This window comes from Oryzias latipes, chromosome 13 (assembly GCF_002234675.1).
Source record: "Oryzias latipes chromosome 13, ASM223467v1".
In the NCBI taxonomy this organism is placed as follows: domain Eukaryota; kingdom Metazoa; phylum Chordata; class Actinopteri; order Beloniformes; family Adrianichthyidae; genus Oryzias; species Oryzias latipes.
Window position 1 is genome coordinate 32,683,677 of NC_019871.2, and position 20,137 is coordinate 32,703,813.

General features: G+C 43.7%; 2 protein-coding genes and 1 long non-coding RNA gene across 10 annotated transcripts in view; 2 read left to right on the forward strand and 1 right to left on the reverse strand.

Annotated features, from left to right (window-relative positions):
- Positions 1 to 14,260, reverse strand: LOC101169721 (apolipoprotein A-I). 4 transcript variants are annotated; one of them, XM_023961455.1, is made up of 6 exons: positions 14,169 to 14,260; positions 2,216 to 2,351; positions 1,872 to 2,146; positions 1,312 to 1,357; positions 1,084 to 1,228; positions 1 to 952 (listed from the first exon to the last, which is right to left on the reverse strand). In XM_023961455.1, exons 3-6 carry the CDS (start codon positions 2,112 to 2,114, stop codon positions 343 to 345), a joined length of 1,044 nt encoding a protein of 347 aa, XP_023817223.1. In that variant the 5' UTR covers positions 2,115 to 2,146; positions 2,216 to 2,351; positions 14,169 to 14,260; the 3' UTR covers positions 1 to 342. The 4 variants fall into 4 exon arrangements, with proteins under 4 accessions (XP_023817223.1, XP_023817224.1, XP_023817222.1 ...); XM_023961456.1 differs by having other exon boundaries at positions 1,944 to 2,143; positions 14,169 to 14,225; XM_023961454.1 differs by having other exon boundaries at positions 1,872 to 2,143; positions 14,169 to 14,221.
- LOC111948422 lies at positions 2,237 to 2,989 on the forward strand. Its single transcript, XR_002874426.1, has 2 exons — positions 2,237 to 2,359; positions 2,830 to 2,989. It is a non-coding gene; the product is annotated as an uncharacterized LOC111948422 (long non-coding RNA).
- Positions 13,464 to 20,137, forward strand: part of cep164 (centrosomal protein 164) — a 21,373-nt gene continuing 14,699 nt past the window's right edge. For 3 of the 5 annotated variants that reach the window (XM_020708554.2, XM_020708551.2, XM_020708553.2), the window contains exons 1-8: positions 13,464 to 13,637; positions 14,729 to 14,806; positions 15,152 to 15,263; positions 18,662 to 18,887; positions 18,997 to 19,161; positions 19,248 to 19,367; positions 19,446 to 19,526; positions 19,641 to 19,745. In XM_020708554.2, the coding sequence (XP_020564213.1) occupies positions 14,734 to 14,806; positions 15,152 to 15,263; positions 18,662 to 18,887; positions 18,997 to 19,161; positions 19,248 to 19,367; positions 19,446 to 19,526; positions 19,641 to 19,745 (882 nt within the window). In that variant the 5' untranslated portion in view covers positions 13,464 to 13,637; positions 14,729 to 14,733. The remainder of the gene's footprint in view (positions 13,638 to 14,728; positions 14,807 to 15,151; positions 15,264 to 18,661; positions 18,888 to 18,996; positions 19,162 to 19,247; positions 19,368 to 19,445; positions 19,527 to 19,640; positions 19,746 to 20,137) is intronic. The other 2 variants (XM_020708555.2, XM_020708556.2) reach the window with 1 other exon arrangement.

Here is a 20,137-nt window from a genome sequence, read left to right on the forward strand (position 1 = left end):
TAGAGTATAAACATACAGATGTTTATTGAGCTGTGTTCATCATTACACAGAGATGTCAATGCCTGCAGTAATTCACACACAATTCAAGCACAAAATGTTAGCAGTTGTGAGGAACGAAGCATGTGAATGCGGGACACGTGCGCATCTCTGTGCGTGCGCTTGCTTGGGCTCGTGCCTTTGAAGTATGTTATTGTGTGCAAGAGGGAAAGTCCTGCCGTGTGGTCGTCAGGGAGGCACGAGCTTACTTTGGGCCTGCTTGTGAGCGAAGAAAGAATGGAAATTAAGGTGGACTGTGTCAAGGACAGGCAGTAAGGCAGGGTTAGTCTAAGGAACAGGGAGGATCTAGTTCTTGTTCTTGTTGAAGGTTGCTGAGATGGCCCCAAAGATCTCTCCAAACTTTAGCTTGATTTCCTCAGAAAGAGGTGTGATCTTTGCCTTCAAGTTTTCAATATCTTCAGCTGTGATGGACTGTGCCTGGCTGTAAAAGTTCTTCATCTGCTCTTTGTATTCCTCAACATATGGAACAGCCAACTGCCTCAGCTGCTCCAGACGCTCAACAAGCTTAGCGCGCACAGACTCCACAATGGGCATCAGGGCGGCCTTGGTCTCCTCCACATTGGCGGCCATCTTCTGACGCAGCTCTGCCACCACGGGCTCCATCTTGACTCTCAGAGCTTCCATTTCGGCGGTGTGCCTGGCTTGGTACTCTTTGACGATGGGCTCCAACTGGACTCGGTACTCCTCCATGTGCTTTTCAAGGACCTCTCTCAGCTTCTCACGTTTGGGTGCAAGATCAGCTCTCAGGGCCTCGATGTCTTGTGAGATGGAGTTACGGAATTCGGCGGTGGCATCAGAAATGGTGGTGACAACGCTGTCAGTCATGGGGGAGACCTGGGCCTGCAGGGCCTTGATGTTGGTGTGCAGGTCCTCCACACGCTGAGTCAGAGTGGTCCTGGAGGAGGTCAAACAATGGGAGGAAGCACATCCACTTCAGCTAAGTTATCACATACAAGTTCAATCAACTGACCACCTATGTCCAGCTCCAGTGAGTGGGTTGGAGTGGAAACGTGGAGTTAGGCTTACTTGAGCTCCTGGTATGGAGTGTCATCCAGCTGATCCAGGGCTTTGATCAAACCCTGCTTCACCTGAGTCATGTAGACATCTGCAGCGGACCGGATCTGGGCCAGCTGAGAGGGGGCATCAGCCTGCAGGGAAGCGGCCTGGGAGCCTGGAAGGAAATTTAAAAGGGTCAAAATGCCGAATTCCTCTTTTTCCCCCTTCCTCATTGCATTTTGAATAAACACAACTCACCGACGACCAGCAAAAGAGCAAGGGCCAAGAATTTCATGGTGGTGGTCTGGAAGGACGCAAAAACAAAAACGTGTTAGCCATGTAACATTTTCAGCTCAAAAACATGTTAAAAAGTAAAAAAGAAAATGTTTTTTTTTTTAAATTAAAGCTCAAATGTCCCCAAACAGCTGAAATGAAGAGTCTGAAAAGTTAACATTTTCCATGCTAAAGTACTGAAAAAAGTTTGCTCATAATATATACATTTTTACTGGAAGAATCTGGAATGGGGCAGGGTTAGTGGAAACAGATTAGCGAAAAAGGATCGGCAATGGTTCCCAATCCTGTTTCAGGCTTTAAAGCGCTGTGCAGCACCAGAAATTCATGAAGATACAGCAAGTCTTTGAGGCAGAAACATTTTAAAATGTAAACGACAACTGTAATGTTGCCTTTGGCTGTAATTTCCCTGAGTTCTAATAAATCTCAGACGTTTCTTTTAATCTAAATGTTACCATAAAGTGTCTTTTTCTTTCAAAATAAAATAAATCTCAACTATTCAAGCATTACTTTGCAACTCTGGCAACCTGAACATTGACTCCTGTAGTTGAAATTGTTCTCCCAGCCTGGAAGGTGCAGTTTGAAGCAGCTTGTCTTACCTGGTGGAGTTGGTGGTGAGACTGAGCAACCCCAGCAGGGGCAGACTTTTTATAGGGCCGGTGGAGGCTTGAGTCCATGTGCAGAAGGGTAGGAGGAGCGGAGCTGCGAGGGCTGCATGTCCATGTGGAGCTGGACCTCACCCCTCCAGCCGTCTCCCTCAGCGGGGACATCGGGGGGGGGGGGGGGGTTCAATGGTCGCCTGCTGAGGAGATCAGTCATCAAACACGTCAAAGCACTTATCCGCAGATGTGCAGCATACTCTGTACATTACCAGGGTCAAACATTGACAGTGTTTTGCATTCAGTCCTCTGCTGAGAAGGCTTGAAAAGGCCTGAGCGACTCTTTTGTCTTCTTGGTTTCAATGGAGATGATTCTCATCGGTCATGGAGCCAGCAGGAAAATGAAGACTTGCATGGTGATGAAAATGAGAAAAGTTGTGTTTGAGAGCTGAAGTGATGGACAGACAATGTGTTCATGTTTAAAACAATGGGTTTCCTTATGATACAAAAAAACAATGGAAATGCAATATGTTTTAGTCCAGAAAAGGTTGTTTTTGCCTCAGTTGAAGTATTTTGTCAATTTTTTTGTTTACAAAAGAGCCACGTTTTCCTTTTTTTTCTCTTTTTTTGTGCTGCTGTCACCCTTCCAAAGATCTGTAGAGACAAACAAGCCGGCAGCAAACAGAACAACCTGATGCAATCAGCTATCTGAACGCGTTAGCACTAAACAGAAAGTCACCTCATGGTGGAGGACAAACACTCGCCCACACGCTCTCATGGGCAACGTTGTGCAATGGAACGCAGCCTTTTACAAAGTGTCAAACAGGTCTTGTTGGTGGATACATGAATTAATCACAGATGTGTGTGCTTTTTCCATGACTGATAGGTCAAAGGCTGGTGTGTGCTGTCCTGTTGTCTGTTGCCCAATCACTGCTGGACTTTGGCGCCACGGCTTCATGTGATTAGAAGACCTGCACTGATCACAGATCCGATCTCCACTCTTACCTTTGACTGTCTGTGTTGCACATTAAACGAGTTCAGTGGTTCTCAATGTTCTTCATTGTTGAAGCTTGTTTTAGCCAAGTAATTCCTAACTGGAAGCCAGGCAGCAGAATTTGTGTGGCTATGTTATTCTGAGGTAATTTATAGAACTTGAATGAAAAGTGAGCATCAGGACAACATAAATCAAACTGAAAATGTTAAAGGAAAAAAAGGGCAGCTTAAAAAATCCATAAAACTCCTCAATTAACAATGTTAGTGCAACACATGATCATGAAGACTCATCCTGCAGATGACGTTTTTAAAAACAGAATGGGATTCTTGTTTCCATTTGTAAACATAGAACAGAAATAATTACATTTTAACCAACATTGGTGAGAATTTTATATTTGAAGACCAGCAATAAAGAAATCTCCATCAGAAAAAAAACAACTTTTTTATCAGCATTAAATCTAGGCTCACGTCAAAAGTCACATATTATGCACTATTTAATGCTCACTTTAAACTGTCAATCGAGTGAACAGAAAAATAAAACAAATATGACCGGTTCTATGCGATTAACTCTTGACTACACAGGTTAGCACTGGAAGCTCCTACTACGCTCAGTTGCAACATGTCCACTGCGTACATTATGCAATGCAATACATGTAGGTCATCAAGTTAATCAGGTTTTTTTTAATCAAAATGACTCTTTCAAACACCATTATTGAAGAGGAAAATGTGGATTTGAACTCACTGCTTCAGAAAAACCAGACGTAATACAAATGAGACACAAACTACAGTTAATCCTTAAAGCATTTGGTGTTTGACTTGAATGAGGTTTAGACATTTGAATTCATCTAGGATTTTCTTTGAATTTTACGAAATAAAAAAGACTGTTGTTAACCCCTACATTTATTTCCAGCTATGAAAAAATGATAACTTATGTTTTTGCTGTCAAGTAGAAGCTAAATTAATGTAGCTTTGGAGCTAAAGTGGCATCCAGAGGTGAAATATTGCATGCACAGATTTCCCAAATTTATTGTACATAAACTTTTAAAGCTTCGTATGTTGTTAGTTTATTCATACTCATCTAAAAGCTACACACTAGCTCCCTATAATGTATCCATTCAAGTGACCTGAGTCTGTCACATTCACACTAGCTCAAAGGAAGCAAATGATACAAATGTAAAAAAGGGATTGCTGGTTGAGTCAAATCATTGGAAACATCAAGAAACGTCTGCAGAAGGTGCCGTCTTTCAAGTGAGAGGACTTTTTTTCTTTCAGTCTGGAGAGTTTTTCCTTGTGCATAAATATTTTCATTAGTATATAAGAAAATTGTAAGTACTCCCCCTCCACCTACCTCCACCCCCAACAAAAAAAAAGGCCAATGAGCAGCTTCCCTAAAACATTCATTTAATCGAACAGCTGTCTGCTGGTAAAGCAACCAGTTTAAAAGTTTCCAATCTGTGGTTTGGGACTGAAATGAAAACGTAACTGATCCAGTGAATAATCCTCAATCCCAGATTCTCAATCCAGCCATCGACAATAGTTAAAGATAGATTGAATTTTAGCATATTGCATCGTTGGACGTGGCTTTTGCCCCGACGGAAGAGATAAGGCTGTTTGACAGAGAACCGCTCAGAGCTGCTGACCAAGAACGAAACAGACGTTGTCAGAGGAAAGATTCTTATCTGGGACGGCGACCTTTGGGACGGCCTGTCTGGCGGTGCATTGATACAGCAGCCACACGGCATCGTGTCCACAGATTACTGCTGTCACCGTGGCTGCTCTTGGTTAAAAAACTGCTGCAAATGTTCTGTCTTGCAGAAGCAAGGAAAAAATGATGATTTTAAACAAACAAACAAACAAACAAACGATAAGGGCTGAAAGGGGGACATGACTGATGAAGGTTTGATGAAGACGCTGAAATGGTTAAAGAGGCATACATTCAGGCCTTGATCAAGTCAGAAGGATCCAATCCTTTTACAAACAGTCATCAGATACCAAAAGGTAAAGTAAAACACATTTTATTTAGTGATTTAGAACCACAGTTTCTGTACATGTCAAGTAACAGCCTGGAGCTGATAACTATTTAATCAACAATCTACCTCTTAATCAGGCTGAGGTTCAAAGGTCGTGTCACTGTTCCAGCTGCCCTCATGATGGAGCGCTGCTCTCACACTAGCAGGGGAGGTTTTCTCAGCTGCGAGCTGCTTTGTGTCCATCATGCTCATTTCTCTCGGGTCCACACGCTCCACTTTGGACCACTTCACCCCAATCCCAACCACTGTGGCGATGTGGTTTTGCAACGCAACACCTGCAGAGGTCATTTCTGCTTGACTGGAAACATTTTGGGGTGAAGCCCTGCAGGCGGAGAGTCACTGTGGGTTGCACCGCCCTGAGGGCCATGCGGCTTGACAGCAATGGAAGAAAATCCACCCTGAACTCAGATCATCTGAAGAGAGCACAGCTAAAACAACATATAAGACTATGTTTTACATAATCCCAATCCTTCACATGCACATGCAAATGCTCACGTAATCAAAGAGCAATCAGGGCACGACCGGTGATTGTGTGCATTCTCTCCTCTTTTTTATTTTATTTGTTTATTTTGTTTCAGCAATTGTCTTAAATCTAAACAGTGGACTAGTTCTTGCAATTTATAAAAGTGAACACATACACTGCTCCCACCCAATAAGTTAGGGATGTAGTAAACACAGTGTCTGTTTCACTTGACAGGTTTTTGAGATAGGGAGGTAATTGTACTGTGGTGACAGACACACCTCATTTGTGTGTTACACACAGTGGCGTACTGTGTACAGTCTTTTTTCACTTATTGGGGCCAAAACCCAAAAATGATGTTCACTGTGGGATCAGTTAGAACATTGTGTGGCTATACAGCTGGTTCCAACATTCTCATTTTTCAATGATTTTTCTAAATCCTCACTGCAAATGACAGTCAGCATAATTTTCAAGTCACTAATCATTAGAGTTTATATTAAATGTTATTGAACAAACCTCCATACATAACAGTATTTTCTTTTCATGATCATTTGGAATGCAGTGTAATGCTGTGTTCCTGGTATGTGACGCACATTCAGGAGCACGCTAAAAGCGTGTTTTTTAACGCGCCTTTAGCCGTAAGAGTGCATGTACTCAGAGTTGAAAGAGTCTTGGTGTGAAATGTCAAAGCGGTGCAAATCTGGTGAATCTAGTTCCAGGCTTTTTCTTTCACAGCTCCAATCTGATATATGAAAGACTTGGTGTCAAAGAATTCCAGCTGGTAACAAATCGCATTTATTAGTTTTTCCTCCATGACCAATTTTCAAACGGTTGGCGCTTCAAATAATTAAATGGGGTGTCATCAGTACATTGCTACAAAATCTGAGTCCCTGATTGATCAAAGTCTAACCTGGATGGATCTGGTCCATTAGAACGCACGTTCTTTTTTACGTAGAACACAAGAACTGTCTCAGAAACTTTTTTTATTGAGTGAGTGAGTGGATGAGTGAGTGAGGTAGTAAGTGAGGGAGGGGGTGAGGGAGTAAGTGAGGTAGTAAGTGAGGGAGGGGGTGAGGGAGTGTGTGAGGGAGGTAGGGACAGAGGGAGCCAGGGAGTGACTTATTTATTTATTTATTTATTTATTTTAAGCCAGTGTGTCTGTTTATCCATCTCTGTTCTGTCTTTTATTTAGTAAGATCTTATTTATTCATTTGTTTATTTATTTATTTATTACATACTTTATGTCACTTTTATTTATTTATTTTATATTTTTATGTTTATCTTTGGTTTATTTATTTTTTTGTCTATTTCATCTATTTTTATGTATTTTGTCACTTTTTAATTTACTTATTTGAAAGTTTGTCTGTTTAGCTATTTATTCTTTTGAGGTTTTTTTTTCTTATTTTTTTTGTCCCTTTAGTTTATTTAGTTCTGAACACACAGCATGGCTTCTATCAGTCATTACAGCTTTAGTTTTTGTGTGCAAAAGTCCTAACAATCGAGTCCATATCCAGTTTTCTTGCTATAACCTTCTCATGAGCTAAAATAACTACATTTTGTTTTCTTTCATGCAGCACGGTTCAGCAGAGGGGGGTACTGGAGAGAAAGTAGAGAAAGAGCTTTGACACGATGCAGATGATCCAACTTAGTTTTTATCCCGCTGCCTTTTATAAGCACACACTAGCAGGTATGTTTTCCTCGCTATGTGTTAACGTGGCTGCGCCCTAAAACCCACTGTGCCTTTTGTACAGTGGAGGACAAAATTGTTGGTAGCCCTCACTTAAAGAAAGTCTACAATGCTCACTGAAATGACTTGAAACGTTCAAAACTAACAACAAATTAAAATTTATTGAAAATTAAATAATCAAAATCAGCCATTACTTTAGAGTTGTTGATAAACAGAATTATTTAAAAAAAAAAAAACTAATGAAATAGGGCTGGACAAAAATGATGGGACCTCCATAAAAGACTGAGAACTAATTGTCCAGGGGGTCATGATGAACTCAGGTATGTCCTTTCATTGACATCACAGCTGTTTTCAAACCCATAATCAGTCAGTCTGCCTATTTAAAGGGAGACAAATAGTCACGTTGCTGTTTGGTGAAAAGGTGTGAACCACACTGAAGATGGACAACAGAAAGCCAAGGAGAGAATTGTCCCAGGACATTAGAAACAAAATGATAGACAAACATGGTAAAGGTAAAGGCTATAAAACCATCTCTAAGCAGCTTGACGTTCCTGTGACCAAAGTGGCACATATTATTCAGAGGTTTAAGACCCACGGGACAGTAGCCAACCTCCCTGGACAATGGAAAAGGAAAACTGATGACAAATGGAGGAGACGGATAGTTGGAACTGTATCCAAAGAGCCCAGAACAACCTCCAAAGACATTAAAGGTGAACTCCTAGATCAAGGTACATCAGTGTCAGATCGCACTATTCATGGTTGTTTGAGCCAGAGTGGACTTCATGGGAGACGACCAAGGAGGACACCACTGTTGAAAGGAAATCATCAAAAAGCCAGACTGGAATTTGCAAAAATGCATGTTGACAAGCCACAAAGCTTCTGGGAAAATGTCCTTTGGACAGAGGAGACAAAACTGGAGCTTTTTGGTAAGGCACATCAACTCTATGTTGGTAGACTCAAAAATGAAGCATTCAACCAAAAGAACACTGTACCTACTGTGAAACATGGAGGAGGCTCAGTTCTGTTTTGGGGCTGCTTTGCTGCATCTGCCACAGGGTGTCTGGAAGTTGTGAAGGTCAAATGAAATCTCCAGATGATCAAGGCATTCTGGGTAGAAATGTGCTGCCTAGTGTCAGAAAGCTTGGTCTCAGTCTCAGGTCATGGGTCTTCCAACAGGACAACCATCCAAAACACTCAGCCAGAAAACCCCAAGAATGGCTGAGAGAAAAGCGTTGGACTATTCTGAAGAGGCCTTCTATGAGCCCAGATCTGAATCCCATTGAACATCAGTGGAAGGAGCTGAAACATGCCATTTGGAGAAGACAGCCGTCAATCATTGTTGTCCAGGCCTATTTCATTAGTTTGTTTTTTTAAATAATTCTGTTAATGAACAACTCTAAAGTAATGGCTGATTTTGATTATTTAATTTTCAATAAATTTTAATTTATTGTTGCTTTTGAACTTTTCAAGTCATTTCAGTGAGCATTGTGGACTTTCTTTCTTTAACTGAGGGGTACCAACAATTTTGTCCTCCACTGTAGGTGTCAAATACCAAAAATTATCTATAACTGAGAAGGCACCCTATAACCCATATATACGACCATAATGGTCGTGAAAATACGGTACATACGGTGGAGCTGAGGAAAGGCATTCTCACACCCATGTAGATATTTGCATAAAGTGGCGAGGTCTACAAATCCACATTGCTGTCAGCATCAGTCTTTTCGAACTCCATCATTATTTTTGTGACACGAATCTTGTTGGAAAGTTTGTCACCGTCACTTCCTGTCATTCTCTGCAGAGGACAACATCCAGAAAAGAGGGAGATTGAGGATGAAGACAATGAACTGCTCTTATGAGGTCAATATTGCTTTAGGAGAACATTGTCTCCATCTCTCTAATGGCTTTGTCCAAAATGCTGAGAAGAGCTCTCTTCAGGAGGAGTCTTCTGCACGGCCCACAGTGGACATAACAGTGAGCACTGAGCTCATTGTTCTCTTTCTTTTAGCAGCTGGTGCAGACATGCTGGCTAATGTCTCACTCTCTTCATCCCTCATCTGCTCTAGAGCCTGCAGAGATGCACGGACTATTTCTGAAGCACAGCACAGGTCAACAGAATGAGCCTGCAGCAGGGCATTCGCAGACCTCAAGGAACCCAGAACTTTTAGAAGAAACGTTCCTGTTTAAAGAAATGATGCCTCCTTAACATCATCAGTAATCATCCATCATCAGTATCCCTGATGCCTCTGTGCAGATGTCTCCAGCAGAAGCTCTGTCCTCTGTGACCTCTGTGACCTCTGACAGGATACTCATAACAGCCTCCTGATTCTCCACAAGGCACCTGGTCACATGACAGAAGCTCCATCATAGACTGATGCATAATGCTTTGCTGATTATTCCAGCCATGGTCTTCCGCGATACCAGCCTGGGCTGAATGAGCGTTCGTTCTTATGGGGAAAAGCAGAGCTGTGGGCTGTGACGGTGCTAAAGTGTTCATGCCTAAATCTGCATCATCTGCAGCGGCCACCGCAGGGCTGGAAGCCACTGGGACCGGCTGTGCTTGGGACACTAGACAAGCTAGGTGTACTGGGCTGAGCATGGGGATTCACCGCCCGACGAGTCTGTCTCTGCTGCCGTCGCTGCTGCCCCAACACCGGCAGCTTTGCTGCTACTGCTAGCAATAGCTTTAGCAACCAGAAACCTGCACATAGTAAACTCTTTTGTCAGTTTAGGCCAAACCAGAACAAAGAAAGCGATAGATAGAGGAAAAGAATGAGTTGAAATAACAAGTGATCAAATCATTTCAGCAACGAACAGCAGACGAAAACTCAGAACGGCGGCTGAGTTCTGCTGGGACTGCGAGGGACTGAGTGAGGAGCGGGAGTGAAGCGAAAGGCCACGCCCTCGCTTGCATCCACCAATCAGCACCAGCAGCTACTTTGAGTGAGAGCCAGAGAGAAGAGGGCGCTCTGGTCTTCTTTAAATATTTTTGACATTTGGATCGTTTGCATGGCATCACGTTTGGGGGGGCATTGCCCCTCCTTGCCCTTACCTGGATCCAGGCCCGCACAAAAACGAGACATGAACACAGATATTTTTGATAATCGTGAGATGACATTCAGCGAGGTCCTTGCCCAATGCTGTGTTACACTAGTGTTGTGTGTTTTGTCGTCCAGCGCGTAGGCGTTGATCGTGGAGGTTTCAAGGCCTGTTTGTAATTTGGAAACATTTCCCAAGAAGCAGAGGCCATTCACCCTGATAGGGAGGCAAACCACCCACAATAAAATCACTCATTCATGTAAATAGATGAGGACAAGTTTCCAAAATCTGTAATGTCATTTGGAAATTGCATTCATGTAAATAAGAAGGTGAACCTGCTTTTATTTTGCCATGAAACTAGTAATGACAATTACCAGACTTTAAACGATTAAATCTCTACATGAACAATAATCAATATTAGTTGGGCAGAAACAGGAGCAAACGCTGTGGTAATGTGTAAAGAGTCAAAGTATGCAGTCACTGATTTTTTCTGAATTTAAACTATGTTTTTGTCTTGAAAAACTGTTGTGTCGCTTAAATTTTTCCTGTTGGAAATTGATATTTGAGTTTGTGTTTGTTTTTCTTTCTTTCCTCACAGTCTGCTACGTCTTTTCTTCCATTTGTTTAACATTTAGCTTTAGAAATTGAGTATAGGGAGGACAAAGGACCTGAAGGTGAAGAGGTCAAAGTGAAACATCACCCCATGATGTTTCAGCAGAGATCCAATAAAACGTTGAAGGTTTAGCACTTCAGATTTATCCATTGAAGCACAGAAAGATCAAAGATAATTTTGGGCTTCAGAATCATCTTGGCGCCAAATCAACAGGTTGACCATGAACTCTTCCGTCCCGCTGTCGGGTGATGATATAACAGGACAATGATCCTGAGCACAGCAGCTAGTCCTCTGCTGAAAAGAGTCAGGAATTGGACTCAAAGTCCACATCTCAACCTGATTCTTATGACTTAAGAGATCTGTGCTCAGATGTCTGCACGCCTCTATGAACTAAAGAACCTTTGCAAAAGACGAAAAGTCTTGGTTTATAATGTCTTGCATTAAACTGCTACTTCAGGTTATTGGTAATCAAGCTAAATCTATACGTCACTAAATAATAAAGTTATGCAAACAGGCAACAGCTGCAAGGCAAAGTGGTTTCATATTGTGATCATCCATTAATGTCAAGTTTTATCTCACTAACTCCAACTGGGACCAGATAACGAGGAATTGATCAGGCACTGGGTGAGGTTCAAAGGTCACATCACTTTTCCAGCAGCCTCCATGTGACATTTGTAAAAAAGCTGAAAAAAAACCCTGCTTGTCATTGGGTTCATAATTTTAGGAGTCCTCTTCTGCCCCCTCTTGTGGTTAAAGTCGGAAAAAGCTAGAGTTACAGAGACCATTTACTGGAAAATTGGAGTTACATACATTATGAAGAAATCCACAATCTTTAAACCTGAACAAATTTACCATTTGGCAACAGGAACTGATGCAAGTGTGAGCAAAGAGGAGGGGCCCCTAAACACACTTCTCCAGGAAGAACAAAATTAAAACTAAATCATTGAAACCCTTTTTCCTTTCCAGATTCAGAAATGCTGTTTCACTTGTCAGGGTTGTTGAGGCTGCTTTTACATTGTTGTTGCTGTGGAACATTTAGGAAACTGTTGATCTTTGGGGGAAAAAAGGGAAAGAAAGTGACACTGTGGATCAGAACTGCTTGTCCCTGAAAGATTTATGACAAAAAAGAGTGAAAAAAATCAACGTTAGTTGTTAGAATAAAACTATTTAAAAACATAAAACTTTACTGTCAGCTGTTAGGTTTCATGTGTTTCAGCTCTAGGAACCGCATCCTGGAATTTTCTTAAAATTTGAGATATTCATAGTTATTTTTATGAATCTTTTATAAGGTTTGTGTATAGAAAAACCAAAAAAGTAAAGAAATCTTAAAATACAGAGGCCTCCTGCAAATTCAAAAACAAGAGTTGTTGCAAAGGTGATTTCTGCAATAAAATAAGAAATAAAGAAATTAAAAGAAAGCAAACTTGGAGTTTTTTCATAATAAAGTTGTCACACATGGGACACAAAAAACTGTCCCATGCGTGATAAAACTAGTGAGATAAACTTGACATTATTTAGAAAATTGCAGTAGCCCTAACCCTTTCATGAGCATAAGGGGAATGTATGCTGTGCTGCATATAAAGATAGCTAATGGTAAAAGAATTGATGTAAAAGATGATTTCACCCAGCAGAGAGCCCTATGGTACACCACAACTGATTTTCCTTTTTGACAAAGGCTTATTATCGCAGAATCAAGTTGATATATTTCAGAAAAATATGAATTTAAATAACTGAATGCAATTCCTGTAATACTTTTATACTTTTGTTTGTCTGATCTTCTTCTTTTGCTTTCGGCCTTTCCCTTCAGGGGTCATCACAGCCATTCAGCTTCCTCCATCTAACCCTGTCTTCTGCATGCTCTCCTCTAACAGCAGCTACCTTCATGTCTTCCTTCCCTGCATCCAGAAACCTCCTCTTTGGTCTTCTTCTTACATGGCAGCTCCAGACTCAGCATCCTTCCACCAATAGATTCACTGTCTCTCCTCTGGACATGTCAGAACCGTCTCAGTCTGTCATCTCCAAAACCTCTAACGTGTGGTCCTCATTCCTGATCCACCTGGTCTCTCCCAAAGAGAACCTCAGCATCTTCATCTCTGCTACCTCCAGCTCTGCCTCCAGTCTTTTCTTCAGTGTCTCTAGGCTGAAAAACATGGCTGCTCTCAGTTTTCTACGCCTTTCCTTTCATTTCAGCTGAAACCCTTTTATAGCACATCACACCTGACGGTTACTGTGACATTTCTGTTAAAATGGTTAAATGTTTGTAGGCTACAGCAAAAAAAAAAAAAAAAAAAAGATCAAACATGTCTGTGATGAGTTTAAATGTGTAAGAGTTAAACATATGTTCAAGAGTTAAATTGTTAACTTTAAGATAACAATTTTGATTACAGTCATTTTAATATCCCAAAATACATTGATTGTTAAAAAGGTCATATTTGACATGAAGCTGTTGAACCTCCTGTGGTACTGATGGCTTCAAATCCAGTTTATTTAGTACTTCAGAAACAAGCTTTATGTAAAACAAATAAAATGGCAAGGTAAAAATATTTAGTTTTACATGTTTTTAATCATATACGAAACTCAACTTGGAGCTTTTTTGTTTTTTGTGGCTCTGAAGTAGAACCGTGCAGGGAAACCCGGGTAGAAGTGGGTTTAGATGTTAAAGTACAAACTTCCGACTGTTCCTAAACGCCTCACGTTCCAGCCACTCAGAGCTGTCCTTTCTTGTCACGGGGAAACGACAGGAGCGTCCTTAGAGACGATGTTTCCGTCCACTTCTGCGTCTTATTCTGGTGTATCCGAGCAATGATTGAGGCGTTGAAGCCTAGTCGCCACTTCCGAAGGGGCCAATGAGAAACTGGTTACAGTTCGGGAGGTAAATCGGTTCACGAATTAGCTCGTCTTCGGGTGTTTAGCCTGCTAAGCTAACGGCATGCTAACCTCAGGTTTGACCATAAATCTGTCGTCAAGATGGGATTCTGGCGTGTAATCTGTCATCTTTTGTTATCCTCCCTCTCCACAAACCGCATAGCTACATCGTGCAAAAACAGTTTCACACCAGTTTGAATTAAAACATGCAGTTTGTCCGACAGGAGTGTTTTTTCTGAGTTGTTTGCTTTGTCCAACGACTTTAGATCATTTCCTAATCTCATTAGATGAAAGACAATCTGGCTGTATGGGATTATAATAGAATCGTAGCACATAACCTAAACTAGTAGGTTACTTCTTTCCCGGAACAAGACTTCTCTGAAGCCTGTTGATCAGATGAATTGTGAAGTACACGCATGCGTGGGACGAGCAGCAGGACGGAGAATGTGGGCCGTGTTTAACAAAATGTGTTCGATCTTTTTTTAATCTTATTTATTTATTTCATTTTTTTCTCTTCCAAACAGTTGTTGACTTTTACCTTAGACCGCTGGATTACACGGGTGCCGCCAATCAGTCGCGCGATCAGCAGCTCCTCTGAGCATGCGCCAAATCAAGCCCCTGATTCAGACCTGTGCGCATGCGCTCTGCTGTAGCGTTACATTGATGAAGAGGCTGGTTGAATAGGATCAGTCCCACAGCAGTGCGTGATTAGCAAAAGGAGGCCCTGAAGAGTCCGTCTACGTTTACTCGGGTTTTTATTTTATGACGTCATTGGATGAATAAATTGTTAACTATCCAATATTTCCTGTTAAACTTTTATCATTTAACTCAATAAACACTAAACTTTACTGAGCTCTACTGCTCATCCCATAATTGCATGATAATTTTAAATCTGGTAACAAACATCCTATCCATGTTTATGTCTTTTTTTATTTAACCTTTATTTTACCAGGAGGTCCCATTGAGATAAGATCTGCTTTTCAAGGAAGACGGGACCTAAAAGTGTCACAGCAAACCAAGCAGAATCCTCGTTTCTTTTTGTGTTGTTATAATGAGCAGTCCATGTTTGTTTAGGATCCACCCAATTTGTCTGTACAGTAACCATGACGGCTGTCATAGGAGACCAGCTGATCCTGGAAGAGGAATACGATGAAAGCTTTATTCCCTCCGATAAAGGTATGTTCAGTGACACCTGAAACTACAACAGTCATTATGGTACACACTAATGCATGGCTATAGAATCATTTCTTAAGATTAATTTTTAGTGCTTCATTCTCCGTTTAACTCTTTGAGTTAGAACTGAGAGATAAACAGGGCCTAAGGTTTTTCATTTGTTTTTTCTATGTTCATCTATTTAGTTGTTCCTTTCATGAAAATTATTGATTTTCAAATATGTTTACATGTTTGTTGTACATTATTGAACATTTTCATGATTGGAAAGGAGCAGAATTGAAGACCAGAATTCTCATAATTGTCTGCTCCCCTCTGTTCTTTCCCCACATCTTCTCCTCATGCCATCAGAGATTCAAGAGTACGCCAGAGAGATCGGCATCGACCCTGACAAGGAGCCAGAGCTGCTGTGGCTGGCCAAGGAGGGCATCAAGGCTCCTTTACCTCCGGAGTGGAAACCTTGGTGAGTGAGGAAGGAGGCTGCAGAGCAGCAGTTGTGTGCATTTGTGTTGTTGCAGCCTGTCAGATGCCAGCATGCTACCTGCATCACTGCATTGTTGTCTTTGGATCTCGTGAAGGTTGGCTTGTGGAAAAAAGCAAAACCTTTATGGAAGATAGCTGCAATGTACCTGGAAAGCAAGCAAATACTAATAAGATGGATGAACTGGGGGCTCTCGTACGGACCCAGCGGGAGTATCGAGAGGCCAGTGTCATGTGTTTCACTGAAACGTGGCTTCACGAACTGACACCGGACGCAAACGTGACGATCACGGGCTTTCATACAGTGCGAGCGGACCGAGACACCACCGCGAGCGGCAAGAAGAAAGGAGGGGGGGTTGCTTTACTCGTAAACAAAAGGTGGTGCAAACCGGAGCACATCCACGTCAAGGAACGTGTGTGCAATCCCGATGTGGAGCTCCTTGCCATCGGACTTCGCCCATACTACTTGCCAAGGGAATTTACAAACGTGATCGCCATCAACGTCTATATTCCTCCGACCGGCAAAGCAGACGCGGCCTGTGACGTCATCCACTCAGTCACTGCCAACCTGCATACTAAACACCCTGGTGCCTTCTTCTTCATCACAGGGGATTTTAACCATGCCTGCCTCTCCTCCACTCTTCCCACATTCCATCAATACATCCAGTGCACAACAAGGGACAAAAAGACTTTGGACTTACTGTATGCTAATGTCACCAACGCATACACATCCACTGCACTTCCCCCACTGGGCAAGTCTGACCACAACCTGGTCCTGCTCTCCCCATCATACATACCGGTGGTCAAACAGAAACAAGTCACTGTGAGGAATATTACAAAGTGGTCTGACGGTGCCACGGAAAGCCTGCAGGATGCCCTGGAAACCACAGACTGGTCTGTTCTGTATGAAAGTCATGGTGACGATCTGGATGGACTAACAGACTGTGTCTCGGACTACATCAAATTCTGTACGGAAAACTCCATCCCGTCCAAGAGGGTGCGATGTTACCCGAACAACAAACCCTGGGTTACACGTGAACTGAAGGCCCTTCTAAATGAAAACAAAAGGGCCTTCATGGCTGGGGACCGCGTGGAGCTCACTAGAGTTCAGAAGGAGCTGAAACGCAGCCTGAAGGAGTGTAAAGACGCCTACGGAAGGAAGCTGGAGGAGAGACTACAGAGAAACCAGACCAGGGATGTGTGGAGTGGGATGAGAGCAATCACCGGCCTTCAGAGGAAGGGAAAACCTGCAGCCGAAGGAAATGTGGATCGAGCCAACGAGCTGAACAATTTCTTCAATAGGTTTGATTCCAGCTCCCCCTCCCCCAGCTGTCCCCTTACTCCTCTTCTGAGTGATCAACGGTCTTCCTCCCACCTTCCAGGGCCATTAACACATCAGCTTCCCCCACCTCCCTCCCCCAGCTGCCCTGCACGGCATTCAAACCAGTTTTTAAACAGGTCTGACACCAGCTCCCCCTCCCTCATTAATCCACCCATTTATCCTCTGAACGACCACTGGACACCTTCCACTCATCTTCCAGGGCCATCATCATCATTAGCACCTCTGAAATCCCCACCCCCCTCCCCACAGCTGACATCCTTCACAGACCCAAAAACAGGCTCCACCACCCCCTCCTCCCAAAATGGCCTTCTCATCACATCCACTCAGGTGAGGAGGGAGCTGGAGAGGCTCAACCAGCGTAAGGCTGCTGAACCTGATGGCATCAGTCCCCGGGTACTCAAAAACTGTTCCAGCCAGCTATGTGGTGTACTTCAGCATCTGTACAACCTGAGCCTTAACCTTCAGAGGATCCCAGTGCTGTGGAAGACTTCCTGCCTCCTCCCTGTGCCAAAGAAAAACCATCCAGAGTCGCCTAGTGACTACAGGCCTATAGCACTGACCTCCCATGTTATGAAGGTCATGGAGCGGCTGGTGCTGTCACATCTCAGACCCCTGGTGAGCCCTCTCCAAGACCCACTGCAGTTTGCATACCAACCCAAGGCGGGAGTGGAGGATGCACTGCTATACCTGCTGCAGAGAGCATACTCCTCCCTGGAAAAGCCTAACACCACAGTGAGGATCATGTTCTTTGACTTTTCTTCAGCCTTCAATACCATCCAGCCGAGACTGATGAGGGAGAAGTTAGAGAAGATGCAGGTGGTTCCCCCCCTGGTCTCATGGATTGAGGACTACCTGACAGGCCGACCTCAGTTTGTGAGACTGCAGAGCTGTGTGTCTGACACCCTGACAAGCAACACTGGAGCCCCTCAGGGAACCGTGCTGTCCCCCTTCCTATTCACCACATACACAGCTGACTTCCAGTACCACTCTGAGCTCTGCCACCTCCAGAAGTACTCTGATGACACAGCTGTAGTCGGGTGTGTGAAAGATGGACGGGAGGAGGAGTACAGGAGCCTCGTGGAGCGCTTCGTCAGGTGGTCTGGGGAAAATTACCTGCAGCTAAATGTGGCCAAGACTAAAGAGATGGTGATAGATTTTAGCAGGAGAAAGTCTTCGCCCCCCCCCAGTCTGTATCGGTGGGACGGATGTGGAAGTTGTCTCGTCCTACAAGTTCCTGGGAGTACATCTAGACGATAAACTGGACTGGTCCACAAACACTGAGGCCGTCTACAAGAAGGGCACGAGCAGACTTTACTTCCTGAGGAGACTCAGGTCCTTCAATGTTTGCAGCAGGATGCTCTACATGTTCTACAAGTCTGTCATGGCAAGCACCATCTTCTTTGCTGCAGTGTGCTGGGGTGCTGGCATCAAAGCAAAGGACGCCAACAGACTGAACAAACTCATTAGGAAAGCAGGGTCTGTCATTGGCCTCAAGCCTGCCAAGCTGGAAGAGGTGGTTGGGGACAGACTACTGGCTAAACTGGGGACCATCATGGACAATCCCTCCCATCCCCTCTTCAGGGAGGTGGACAACCTGAGAAGCAGTTTCAGTGGCAGGATCATACACCCTCGCTGTGCCAGAGAACGATACAGGAAGTCATTCCTGCCATCAGCCATTAGACTCCACAACTCATCTGGCAGACTCGGATGTACATGAAAATTCTAGTCACAGACTACACTTTTCAAATTGTATTTTACTCAATTTTTGTCCTGTTCTACTCTCTGTATTTTCTGTGTCTGTGTTTGTCTTTACCCCCCCCCCCCCCTTTTTCCTTAGTGCTGCTACTGCAACTAAATTTCCCTTCGGGGATTAATAAAGTTCTTCTTGAATTCTTGAATTGAATTCTTGAATTCTTGAAATACAAAGAGAAACACGATTACATTGATTTGGATTTGAAGTTATGGACTGTCCCTTCTTTCTGGTCTCTCCTGTGATGCTGAAGTGACCCCCACTTTCCATCTTCCCTCCTCCTCTAAAGCCAGGATGTCACGGGGGACATCTACTATTTCAACTTCTCCACGGGTCAGTCCACGTGGGACCATCCCTGCGATGAACACTACCGCCAGCTGGTGATCCAGGAGCGTGGGCGGGGCCCGCTCACGGCCGCCGCCGAGGGTCTGGGTACCAAGAAGGAGAAAAAGAAGAAGAAAGAGAAGAAGGAGAAAAAGGAAAAGAAGAAGAACGCACCACTGAAAACTTTGGGGGTTGGTGATCATCACTTATCCAAATGACAGTTTCTCATTAAAAACAGGCTTCCTGAACTTGAATTCTAGTTTTTGTTTTGGGGCTTATTTCATTTTCTGTACCATGTAGAGCCTGAGCTCATCTTTGGGACCACTAGTACCCCCACTCGTGGGCTTGGCCCCCCTGAGAGGTCTGGAAGGCCCTGGCGTAAGCCGCCCCTTTGGATCTGCCGCTTCACTCCAAGGGTCCCTCGGCAGCTCTGGGGGGCTGGAACCCCTCAAGACCGCCGTCCGGGTAAGGAAATGGACGGAATATTAGTCTCCTGAGTTTTCCTTCTCTTTACAAGCTGTGTGCTCTGTTCTCATGTTCCTTTGTTCCAGGGGCCTCAAAGCTTTGGCTTGTCCAGCATGTTAGGCAGCAGACAGGAGGAGAGGTTGTCTCCTGCTTTTTCTGGTTTAGATGATGAAGACGACGACAAAGACAAGCTCTCACAAAAAGAGGTGCGTTCCGTTTTTTGCTATTAAAAATCAAAGTTCCTTACAAACCTGGACTCCATCTTTGTTCCGTCTTTGTCACAGCTGAGTCAGTGTGAATCAGACAATCCACTAAAGAACCTCCATCTGGACCTGGCTTCTCTCGGAGGAGGTCTGCAGTACGAGGTAGACCGTTTTACTTTTTACAGCTTTAGTTTTCTTTATTGTGTTTCCTGATACTGATAAAGAAAGCTTTGGGCCTCCATTAGCATGTTTTGGTTTGTTTTTTGTTGTTGTCAGGACAGTGAAGGCAGCGCTGCGGCTCCAGCTGAAGAGAGGACGGAGCCAGAGCTGCAGGACCTGGTCCAGTCTGGAGACCACAGCCCTGAACTGCCCTCCCAGCAGGTAAATCCCCCAATGAACACACACAAATGAGTCCACTTGCCTCTGGATGGGCCCTCGAAAACGAAACGCCAATTCATTCAACGCCAGACTCTGACCATCCTTTGATCTATTTTTAAAGTGTTCCCATTGGTCGTTTATTTATGCCAGAATACAAAAAACCTGAGTTGTTTTCTAGAACTTAGTTTCTGCAAAGCGGCAGGATTTCAAAATTCCCCTCTGAGTTGTGGGCGGGACCATTGGTGCGGAGCAGGCCCGCCCCCACTTCCAGTCACCCATCTGTTTACAGAATCCCACTGGCTTTCAGCCCCTCACAACGAGCATCATCAGATCTATCCAGCCGTCCAGTTGTGGTCCAGATTCCAGCTCAGAGCAGGAAAACAGATCTGTGTGTC

Bases quoted from the DNA above. Each gene is read 5' to 3' on its own strand.
- LOC101169721 (XM_023961455.1), bottom strand. From the start codon at position 2,114: ATGTCCCCGCTGAGGGAGACGGCTGGAGGGGTGAGGTCCAGCTCCACA. The intron at 1,358-1,871 runs GTTGCCAGAGTT...GCGTCCTTCCAG, and splicing joins CTACAGGAGTCAATGTTCAG to ACCACCACCATGAAATTCTT. The intron at 1,229-1,311 runs GTGAGTTGTGTT...ATTTCCTTCCAG, and splicing joins TGCTCTTTTGCTGGTCGTCG to GCTCCCAGGCCGCTTCCCTG.